Source organism: Hyla sarda, chromosome 7 (genome assembly GCF_029499605.1).
Source record: "Hyla sarda isolate aHylSar1 chromosome 7, aHylSar1.hap1, whole genome shotgun sequence".
Classification (NCBI taxonomy): Eukaryota; Metazoa; Chordata; class Amphibia; order Anura; family Hylidae; genus Hyla; species Hyla sarda.
The window spans coordinates 201,155,719-201,167,782 of NC_079195.1; the positions used below are offsets into that span (position 1 = coordinate 201,155,719).

The 12,064-nt window shown below is 42.2% G+C and overlaps 1 protein-coding gene across 4 annotated transcripts in view; it reads left to right on the plus strand.

The window, feature by feature from the left end:
* LRP8 (LDL receptor related protein 8) overlaps nt 1-12,064 on the plus strand; it is a 240,313-nt gene that overhangs the window by 188,396 nt on the left and 39,853 nt on the right. For all 4 annotated transcript variants that reach the window (XR_008846595.1, XM_056532188.1, XM_056532190.1 and 1 more), the window contains 4 exons: nt 5,030-5,398; nt 5,481-5,603; nt 7,469-7,597; nt 8,907-9,026. Coding sequence is in view for 3 of the 4 variants with exons in the window: in XM_056532188.1 (XP_056388163.1) it covers nt 5,030-5,398; nt 5,481-5,603; nt 7,469-7,597; nt 8,907-9,026 (741 nt within the window). In the remaining variant the exon portion in view is untranslated. The remainder of the gene's footprint in view (nt 1-5,029; nt 5,399-5,480; nt 5,604-7,468; nt 7,598-8,906; nt 9,027-12,064) is intronic.

Consider the following 12,064-nt stretch of genomic DNA (forward strand, 5'->3'; position numbering starts at 1 on the left):
CCCCCAACATGTGACCCCATTTTGGAAACTACACCCCTCATGTAATGTAATAAGAGGTACAGTGAGCATTTACGCCCCACAGGGGTCTGACAGATTTTTGGAACAGTGGTTTATGAAAATTAAAATAAAATTTTTCATTTGCTCAGCCCTCTGTTCCAAAGATCTGTCAAATGCCAGTGGGGTGTAAATGCTCACTGCACACCTTATTAAATTCTATGAGGGGTGTAGTTTCCAAAATGGGGTCACATGTGGGTAGGTCCACAGTTCTGGCACCACGGGGGGCTTTGTAAACGCACATGGCCCCTGACTTCCATTCCAAACAAATTCACTCTTCAAAAGCTCAATGGCGCTCCTCCTCTTCTGAGCATTGTAGTTCGACCGCAGAGCACTTGACATCCACACATGGGGTATTTCCATACTCAGAAGAAATGGGGTTACAAATTTGGGGGGTAATTTTCTCCTATTACCCCTTGTAAAAATGTAAAATTTGGGGGAAAAACAGCATTTTAGTGAAAACATTTTTTTTTTCATTTACACATCCAAATTTAACAAAAAGTCATGAAATACCTGTGAGGTGTTAAGGCTCACTGTACCCCTTGTTACGTTCCTTGAGGGGTGAAGTTTCCAAAATAGTATGCCATGTGGGTATTTTTGCTGTTCTGGCACCATAGGGGCTTCCTAAATGCGACATGCCCCCCCCCCCCCAAAACCATTTCAGCAAAATTTGCTTTCCAAAAGCCAAATGTGACTCCTCTTCTAAGCATTATAGATCGCCCGCAGAGCATTTTACGTCCTAACATGGGGTATTTCCATACTCAGAAGAAATGGGGTTACAAATTTGGGGGGTAATTTTCTCCTATTACCCCTTGTAAAAATCTAAAATTTGGGGGAAAAACTGCATTTTTGTGAAAACATTTTTTTTTTTTCATTTACACGTCCAAATTTAACAAAAAGTCATGAAATACCTGTGAGGTGTTAAGGCTCACTGTACCCCTTGTTACGTTCCTTGAGGGGTGAAGTTTCCAAAATAGTATGCCATGTGGGTATTTTTGCTGTTCTGGCACCATAGGGGCTTCCTAAATGCGACATGCCCCCCCCCCCCCCAAAACCATTTCAGCAAAATTTGCTTTCCAAAAGCCAAATGTGACTCCTCTTCTAAGCGTTGTAGATCGCCCGCAGAGCATTTTACGTCCTAACATGGGGTATTTCCATACTCAGAAGAGATGGGGTTACAAATTTTGGGGGGCATTTTCTCCTATTACCCTTTATAAAAATGGTAAATTTGGGGGGAAAAACTGCACTTTAGTGAAAAAAAAAGTTATTTTCATTTACACATTCGACTTTAACGAAAAGTCATCAAGCACCTGTGGGGTATTAAGGCTCACTGGACCCCTTGTTACGTGCCTTGAGGGGTGTAGTTTCCAAAATGGTATGCCATGTGGGGGGTTTTCTGCTGTTCTGGCACCATAGGGGCTTCCTAAATGTGACATGCCCCCCAAAAACCATTTCAGAAAAACTCACTCTCCAAAATCCCACTGTCGCTCCTTCCCTTCTGAGCCCGCTACTGTGCCTGCCGAACACTTGACATACACATGAGGTATTTCCTTACTCGAGAGAAATTGGGTTACACATTTTAGGAAGAATTCTCTCCTTTTACCCCTTGTAAAAATTCAATAACTGGGTCTACAAGAACATGCGAGTGTAAAAAAATGAAGATTTAGAATTTTCTCCTTCACTTTGCTGCTATTCCTGTGAAACACCTAAAGGGTTAACACACTTACTGAATGTCATTTTGAATACTTTGAGGGGTGCAGTTTTTATAATGGGGTAATTTGTGGGGTATTTCTAATATGAAGGCCCTTCAAATCCACTTCAAACCTGAACTGGTCCATGAAAAATTCAGATTTAGAAAATTTTGTGAAAAATTGGAAAATTGCTGGTGAACTTTGAAGCCCTCTGATTTCTTCCAAAACTTTATGATGCAAATATAAAGTAAACATATTGTATTTGTGAATCAAAATATAATTTATTTAGAATGTCTATTTTCCTTACAAGCAGAGAGCTTCAAAGTTAGAAAAATGCAAAATTTTCAATTTTTTTCATAACATTTTGGAATTTTTCACTAAGAAACGATGCAAGTATCGACAAAATTTTACCAATAACGCAAAGTAGAATATGTCACGAAAAAAACAGTCTCGAAATCAGAATGATGGGTGAAAGCATTCCAGAGTTATTAATGCTTAAAGGGAAGCAATCATCAGATTTTACCCTATATAATGCTTGGCAAAGCGTTATATAGGGTAAAATTGTTGCCCTGACATGTCAAATAGTTTTGATTGGTTCGGGTCTCACTCCTGAGACCCTTTTGTTATTGCTAGCTATAAGCCAGGAAAGTGAGCAGTATCATACTTGACTTGCCGGCCAGCCGGACAGGGTCGAGTATGGTACAGCTCACTTTCCGACCTTTTCCCAGCATGAATTTATATAGCGAAAAGGTCGGATTTAAGTGACACAAACTTCCTTAGGCGGAAGGGGTATGGTTTGATGAAGGGGAAGGGATGTGATTTTATATGTCTGCATAAGCATGAAAGGGGTACTCCGGTGGAAAACATTTATATATATATATATTTTTTTTTTTTTAATCAACTGGTGCAACTATTTAAAAATATTAATCCTTCCAGTACATATCAGCTGCTGTATAATACAGAGGAAGTTCATTTCTTTTTGAATTTATTTTCTGTTTGACCACAGTGCTCTCTGCTGACACCTCTGTTCATGTCAGGAACTGTCCAGAGCAGGAGAGGTTTGCTATGGGGATTTGCTCCTACTCTGGACATTTCCTGACATGGACAGAGGTGTTTGATTATTCCCATATGGAAGAAACAGAAAATAACTATCACCTTCCCTTGGTCAGGGGCTGTGTAAGATTTCGCCTTGTAGAGTTCCAATGATCATGAGATCGGTGAGGCATCAGCTCAGAACTATAAGGGAGGATCTTGTCAATGATCTCAGCAGCTGGAAAGGGCTGAAATCCCACAGCGTCTGCAAGGTCCTCCTGCTCAAGAAAGCACATGCACAGGCCCATCTGAAGTTTGCCAGAGAATCTTTGAGTCATTCCGATTGGTCTGTACATGAGCTTTCTTGAGCAGGGCCTTGCAGGTGCTATAGGATTTTAGGGGAAGATTTAGCAAAACCTGTGCAGAGGTAAACTTGCACATAGCAACCAATCAGATCGCTTCTTACATTCTTAATTGATGACACTAGCATAGTCCATGGCGCCGTACAAAGATGGAAATCACACACTCCCAGTTTGAGTTTGGATTATGGGGGGAAACTGGGGAACCTGAAAGTAAAGTGCTTCAAACCTTCCCATTGTCTATGAAGTCTCCTTGTTTCTTTTCTGTATTCTCCCGTTTCTGCCGTGCGGTTTTCTCAGGTCTGGTTAATAACCTTGACGTTCTGGGGAAACATTGATAAATCATTGTGTTTAATTAGAACATTCCTTTCTCTGGGTCCAGACGATTCCGTGTTATCTCTTATAGAAAGAGACATTTTAAGGAGGAGGAGAAGTAATTTGTGTCTTTCGTGAACCGCCCTTGAAGGCCATTGTTTGATTTTTGTTTTTCTATTTGAATTCTGTGCTGATTAATCACTTTTAACCTTTGGGGTGGCCGGATCTTTGTTTAATCCTCTTCGTAGGCAAAATCTTAAAGCGGTACTCAGGAGGGAAAATAGTTTTCAAATCAACTGGGGCTGGAAAGGTATACAGATGTGTAAATTCATTCTATGTAAAAAATATTAATCCTTCCATTCCTTTTCAGCTTCTGTATGCTCCAGAGGAAGTTGTGTAGTTCTTTCCAGTCTGACCTCAGTGCTCTCTTTTGACGGAGAAGGAAAGGAAGTTCCGGAACTTCCTTTCCTTCTCCGTGATTACTCCACCTGAGGACTTGGCCTCAGAGATTCATCCGAAGCTCCCGCTGGTTCAGGTGTATTGTGCCACGATTCCTTGCATCTTGGATACGACTGGGTAAGCTGATATACCTTCGTTTTCTCTTGCTCTCTTTTGACACCTCTATCTGTGTTAGGAACTATACAGAGTAGGAGCAAATTCTCAGAACAAAAATCTACTGTTCTGACAGTTCCTGATACTGAAAGAACTACACAACTTCCTGTGGAGCATACAGCAGCTAAGTACTGGAAGGATTAAGATTTTCAAATAGATGTAATTTCTTTATAACTTTCTGGTACCATCATATAAAAAAAAAAAAATTCTTCCTCCGGAGTACCCCTTTTAAATTCATCACCTTACATTCAGGGAGTAAGTATTTGATCATGGGGGTGGGGTCCAACCTTAGTGCCTCTACTGCGTGCAGTGCTTATCTATGTTTGGAGATTGAATAGAGCGGTGGTGAGTTTATGTGTTGACACTCTATTCACTCAGGACAAGGGACCCCATTCTTCTGTGGAAAGGGTGTCTCCATATAGTCACTCTGCCATCTTCGAAAGATCAATAGAGATCTATAGGCGATAAGTTAAAATTTTGACATAACCCCTCAAAATGATAACATCTATTAGTAGTAATCAACCCGTGGCTGTCCAGCTGTTGCCCGTTGACAGCTCTCCGCATGATAGGAGTTGTAGTTTTGCAGCAGATGGAGAGCCGCAGGTTAAAGTTAATTGATGTAGGACAGTGTTTCCCAACCAGGGTGCCTCCAGCTGTTGCAAAACTACAACTCCCAGCATGCCTGGACAGTCTTTGGCAGCCCAGGCTTGCTGGGAGTTGTAGTTTTGCCACAGCTGGAGGCACCCTGGTTGGGAAACAATGCTGTAGGGTAATCTTGCTGTATTCTGTGTATACATAAAATGTGATAATAGCACATTATGCAGTAAGACTCTGACTACACAACAAAGCAGTTGTCCCTTGTTAGAATGGAGTCGCTTAGCTTTATATCACAATGGTGTTTTCCTTACAACTATACACACAGTTTATTTGCATTGTAAGATGTCTTTGCTCATGTCTTTTGCACAGGTTGCCCGCGGGGCGAGTTCCAGTGCAGCAATAAGTTCTGCGTCTCTTCGAGCTTCGTGTGCGATGGCATCGATAACTGTGGAGACGGAAGCGATGAAGTGGATTGCGCCTTAGTCACGTGTAAATCAGGACAGTTTCGCTGTGGGAAGGGTGTGTGTATCCCCGAGAAGTGGGTGTGCGATGGACAAGCCGATTGTGCGGACCAGTCAGACGAATCCGAGGATCGCTGCGGTCTGAAAAGTCAGCCCCAGGCAGTAACGCAATGCGGTGCCCTAGAGTTCAGATGTGGCAACGGCAAGTGTATTCACCTCAACTGGAGGTGTGACGGGGACCAGGACTGCAAAGACAACTCCGATGAGAAGGATTGCCGTGAGTATGGATGACTTAGACATGACCTGCTGGAATCGGGTTATTGATAGCAATGTTAATGTGCACTTCTCTTCTCTCACAGCTATGGTATCCTGTCGTCCGGATGAATTTCAGTGTGGAGATGGATCCTGTGTATATGGGATGTATCAGTGTAATGGGGTGAGAGACTGCCTTGATGGTAGTGATGAGACTGGATGCCGCACTGGTAAGTCCAGTTTATTTTGGTGTATATACAGTAAATGCCCAAGCCCTTTTCTTAGGGACCCCTCTAATCAAAAAACACTATCCCAAGGGGTACCAGGGTTAAATACCAATACCAACAATTTCCCTCCGGGCTGAACCCCTATGGGACTAGATCCCTTTTCTTAGGGACTCCTCTAATCAAAAAACACTATCCCAAGGGGTACCAGGGTTAAATACCAATACCAACAATTTCCCTCCGGGCTGAACCCCTATGGGACTAATTCCCCTTTTCTTAGGGACCCCTCTAATCAAAAAGCACTATCCCAAGGGGTACCAGGGTTAAATACCAATATCAACAATTTCCCACAGGGCCGAAGCCCCTTTGGGACTAAATCCCCTTTTCTTAGGGACCCCTTTTTATCTGAAACATATGCATATTTTGAGTTTGATTCAAAAGAGAAGCACGCTGCTCCTTTGAGGATGAGTACAAACACTGGACATAGTCACTAGTTGACTGTGTTTGGGCCTGACCATGCTGATTTAGGTTGTTAGGAAAATGTCCCAATTAATACAGACTATACGCACCAGATACAGACTATACACACAAAAATAGTCAAATAAGTGTTCTGTTTATTATTAGAAACTCTTGTCTTTATATAAGCAAAAATGACCTTCAAGAAAAGTATAGCATAAAGATGACGTAAAGATAAACAACCACCAATCAGGTTAACTGTCCATTACCACCCTCCTCATGGCGATCTTATTAAAATTCTAGCCCATGTGCTCCAGTCGTAAATCTCATGCATATGTTTATTTTTCCATACCTCCTAAGGCAAGGGCAAAAGGTGCTTCCTATGCAGCTGTTATATGTTCCTTCATAGTAGCCCCCATATTCTTAGTATTTTATCTAAAAGTACATAATATATATTATAAAAGGATATTTTTATTAGACAGATTTTTACTTAAATGGGCATACAAGTTACAAAAGCATGTATAACCAATAGGTTTTGGAATTGCTTTCATTAGAACATTTTTAGTATTTCATATTGAAAAAGCCAGTCAAACAACTGCCCCCCCTGCCTGCTTGGACACATACTAGTCCTGCTGTGTCCATGCGTCATCACCTATGTCATGGACACACTTCCTTGATTGACAGCTGTGAGTGCAGGGCTCATAGCTGGAGGAAAAATCCTCCCACTTTCAGCTTGTGTCCCGCTACTGTCAGTGAGGACAAGCTGGGAGTTGTAGTTTTGTTAATGCTAGGGGAGATGTGAGCAGACAGCATACTGAGGGAGGGGGCGGAGACCTGTAGAGTGAGGCCACGCCCCCTCCCTTTGAGAGGAATTCAGACTAGTGAGCTAAATAAAAAAGTGTAATAAAAAAATACATAAAGGTGCTAGACACATAAAAATTAGATGTACATGGTCAGGATTAGGTACTGAGTGATATATTAAAAAAATATATATATTTTGGATCTGACGGGTACGCTATAAGTATGGGGCCCTTAGTCTTGAAGGAGTACAAGGCTACATTGTAAGGAGGCCCAAGGATAAATGAAGATTACTATAGAAAATCGTAGACAACATAAATAGCATAATTTCCCTCACAAGGTCAACATCCCATTTGCGTGCAATGAAGAGCAGAATGGTGATGTAAATGCCAAACCTTTTCACCCAGCTTTCCAGGCTTCTCTTGGAAAGATGTATAGCAGCATAGATAAGTGGATCTGACATTCAGAAGTCTGGGAAAGCTACTTGACAGCATTGTCAGTGGCAAACTGAATAAAGCTTTACACATCTTCTTAAAGGTAGACAGCTAGACAGCTCATCGAGTCCTATCAACGAGTTATCTTGTAAATTCCAATAATACCGATTCCATCTTTTGCAGCGGTGGAAATGCCATGTGAAGCAGAAGGAACATTTCAGTGCAAAAGCGGAGAATGCATTGACATTCGAAAAGTGTGCGACTCCCGTCAGGACTGCAGAGACTGGTCTGATGAGCCCCTGAAGGAATGCGGTGAGTTTCCTCTCCCCGTCCGTCTTCCATTATTTGGTGGAAGAATACAAGAACATACTGTGTGGATTGTAACAGAACTCAGACTTCTGATCCTTCCAGATGAAGAGAATAGAAGTTGGATCCTGCAACGGTTCTATGCACATGGGACCCAGAATCGGCATTGGATAACATTTACAGACTAAGCAAACCTCATGTAATAGTAATGTGTTGATTTTCTGTAAACTTGGATCCCTGTTCTCATTAAGCTTTAATACCACAAACAAACTTCAGGATTTCGGAGCTTCGGCAAAAAGCTCCAAGTGTAACGGCGGCCTACATGTGATAACCAGGAGCTACTGAGTGTGTACATGGAGGAATACATTAAAGGGGTATTCCGGGCAAAAACATTTTATCCCCTATCCCCATTTTATCCCCTATGCTTTTGCTATCTGAGTACATGCCGTGTTGTTGTAAATGCACTGTATATGTCTTTTCTTTCAAACTATCCATTCCCCCCCAGCAATAAATCATATTCTCTGAATAACAGCAGTCAGTGATTAGATCTACTGCAGGCAAAGAGCAGCGTTATGTGCTAAGGAGAGATCCTCACACAGAGAGGGGAGGAGGAAGTGTGGCTGTGAAGCCGGAAATCACGTGGTGTTTGTCTTCCAGGAGCGTGGGGGCTAGGTCTCAGTAAGGGGTTTGCAGGATCTGATTACTCTCTGCATGTAAGTGACAGCTGAAAGAGGGAAATAGCTCTATATAGCTAATGAATGAAATTTAGACAAATACATTGGTTGGTGAGAGGAAAAGGATGGGCTATGGGTTTAGTTCCTTGGAGTACCCCTTTAAAGGGGTACTCCGCCCCTAGACATCTTATCCCCTTCTGCTCGCGTGGTCGGGATCCAAAGCCTCCAGCGTTGCCGGAAGCCTTTGAGGTGGGTGCTGCAGGCGAGATCCCGGGGGTCCCCAGCAGCAGGACCCCCGCAATCTGACATCTTATCCCCTATCCTTTGGATAGGGGATAAGATGTCTAGGGGCAGAGTACCCCTTTAAATATGGAATTTAGTTTGTGAAATAATATTTGTACCCCCAGAAATTCATCATCAAAACTATTGCAAACTAATACATTGAAGTATTGCCCGTAGTGATAATAAAAACTGGACTGTACCTGGTTAATATGTGCAGCTACTCTGTGCTAATCTCAAGATTTTTATTAATGATAAAAAAAAATTGCCCATTTTGCTATTTTCATTTAGTGCCATCTAAAACAATGGAGATGCGTGCGGCACAGTCCTGCCCTTTTAAGACTATTTCATATTTTTCTTAGGTGTCAACGAGTGTGTGATAAATAATGGCGGCTGTTCGCACATCTGTAAGGACCTGATGGTGGGACACGAATGTGATTGCCCCACAGGCTACAAGTTAATTGACAAAAAAACCTGCGGAGGTAAGTCATATACAGGATTTTTTTTAAAGAATTTTGTGATTAGTAATCTTTGCCCCAATGTTCATTTTTAGCAGCATACAAAATATGTTCTCTCAGGCTTTTCCCAGGTTGCAGTACAGCCTGAGACATGAAAGGGCGTGTGTCTGTGCTTCAGTGGGTGGATCGAATGCTGGGTGTGAGGGAGATCATTCTCCACAGCACTGCAGTGAATTGTAGTTTAAACCACAGTGCAGCATTGAAGAGAGCTCAGGTGTGCTTCATTGGGTGAGGTGGCTGATGTGTGGGAGGGAGTAAAGTGACCTCACACATACAAACAAGGGATCCCCGGACTTGTAGTTGGAGGAAGGAATCTCCAACAGGAAATAGCCATTTCACAAAAAAAATAAAAAATAAAAGCCGCACTGTTGTGGTAATCTCACAACACAGTCATTTAGCCCCAAGACAAGCACACATCTTTCCTAAGCATGTCCATTACTGTCTGACAAATAAGTGCTAAAGCCATCATATATTGGGTAACCTCTTTAACCCCTTAAGGACACATGACGTACCGGTACGTCATGTGTCCGCTCATAGCGGGTCGGGCCCGGCCTCTAACAATGGCCGGGACCCGTGGCTAATAGTGCGCGGCATTGAACGTGGTGCCGCGCGCTATTAACCCTTTAGACGTGCTGTTGAACACCGCTTCTAAAGTGAAAGTGAAAGCATGCTGGTTAGCTCAGCGAGCTGTTTGGGATAGCTGCGGCGAAATCGCGGCATCCCGAACAGCTTACAGGACAGCCGGAGGGTCCCTACCTGCCTCCTCGCTGTCCGATCGCCGAATGACTGCTCAGTGTCTGAGATCCAGGCATGAGCAGTCAAGCGGCAGAATCATCGATCACTGGTTTCCTATGAGAAACCAGTGATCAATGTAAAAGATCAGTGTGTGCAGTGTTATAGGTCCCTATGGGAGCTATAACACTGCAAAAAAAAAGTGAATAAAGATCATTTAACTGCTCCCCTATTAAAAGTTTGAATCACCCCCCTTTTCCCATTTAAAAAAAAACACATTGTAAATAAAAATAAACATATATGGTATCGCCACATGCGGAAATGTCCGAATTATAAAAATATATCTTTAATTAAACCGTACGGTCAATGGCGTACGCGCAAAAAAATTCCAAAGTCCAAAATAGGGCATTTTTTGTCCCTTTTTATATCATGAAAAAATGAATAAAAAGCCAATGCAAAAATGGTACCGCTAAAAACTTCAGATCACGGCGCAAAAAATTAGCCCTCATACCGCCCCATACGCGTTATAGGGGTCAGAAGATGACAATTTTAAACGTATTAATTTTCCTGCATGAAGTTATGATTTTTTCCAGAAGTCCGACAAAATGAAACCTATATAAGTAGGGTATCATTTTAATCGTATGGACCTACAGACTAAACATAAGGTGTCATTTTTACCGAAAAATGCACTTCGTAGAAACGGAAGCCCCCAAAATTACAAAATGGCGGGGTTTTTTCAATTTTGTCTCACAATGTTTTTTGCTATAGATTTTTGGGCAAAATGACGGATGTCATTACAAAGTAGAATTGGTGGCGCAAAAAATAAGCCATCATATGGATTTTTAGGTGCAAAATTGAAAGAGTTATGATTTTTTAAAGACAAGGAGGAAAAAACGAAAATGCAAAAACGGAAAAACCCTCGGTCCTTAAGGGGTTAAAGGGGCCCCTACTCACCTCTCTCATAGCAAACTAGTTCATGAAAGGGATTTGGAAATCATCCATTTACGGGTCACCTGCTGTGTGAGTCCAAATTAAAAGGGTACTCCGGTGGACATTTTTTTTTTTTTTTTAAATTAACTGGTGCCAGAAAGTTAAACAGATTTGTAAATTACTTCTATTTGAAAATCTTAATCCTTCCAGTACTTATCAGCTGCTGTATGCTTCAGAGGAAGTTCTTTTCTTTTTGAATTTCTTTTCTGTCTGACCACAGTGCTCTCTGCTGACACCTCTGTCCATGCCATGTAACCAGCTTTTGTTTTAAATTGGTTGGTTGTCTGAATGCTAAATTGGGAGGTTCAGGGAAGATTTCTTTTAAAGGGGTAGTCCAGTGGTGAAAAACTTATCCCCTCTCCTAAGGATAGGGGATAAGTTTCAGATTGCGGGGGTCCGACCACTGGGGCCCCCCGCCATCTCCTGTACGGGGCTCCGGCTCGCTGGCCAGATAGCGCGTGTTGACCACCGCACAAAGCGGCGGCAGACACGCCCCCTCAATACAACTCTATGGCAGAGGCAATTGTCTCCTGAAGAATTCTTCTAAGTCGGAGTATAGCTTAATGGAATCTAGTTTGGTGCTTGGACAGAATGATAATCCTTTAGAGAGAACAGATCTCTCAGAACCTACACAGATCTTCCATCAACAACTGTAAAGGATAGGACTATTGCACCCCAGAGGACACCATTTCACCCAAACAGGTCACTCCTGATTGACCTTAAAATTAAGATTCTGAAAGGAAACTCCAAAAACATCTAAGAAAGAAAGACGTTTGAAGCCAAAAGTTTTTTTATGATTCAAAGACCAGAGGACATAAATGTGGATTTGAGCTTCTTAGCCCATTATCAAAACTTCCTATAACCTGCATTGTATTGTCCCCTCTCCTGTATTTTCCCATGTCCTGCTGTATCACCATCTCACCCCTCCGTCCCGTCCCTCCCTGTCTCATCCTTATCTCTAGTCCTTGGTTCTGTACCTGGATTGTCTTTTCTCGCCATGTCCAACTTTTCTCACCTCTGCTCCCCCCTACTCATCCTTGTCTATGTAGTCTATCATCCTACAGCTACACAATTTATGGCCCAACTTAGTGTGAATTCTCCACTTCTGTTATTTTAACCCCTGCATATTTTGTGAGTTGCGACCTGTGTGTTTTCTCCTTGTGAGCTCAGAAATGCTTTGGACTTGATAAAGGGAGGAATCCCGAAAGTTTATCGCTACAAAATACTGTTAGTCCAATAAAAAAGGTATTACAAGATTCCGCAACATCCTATGATTTTGC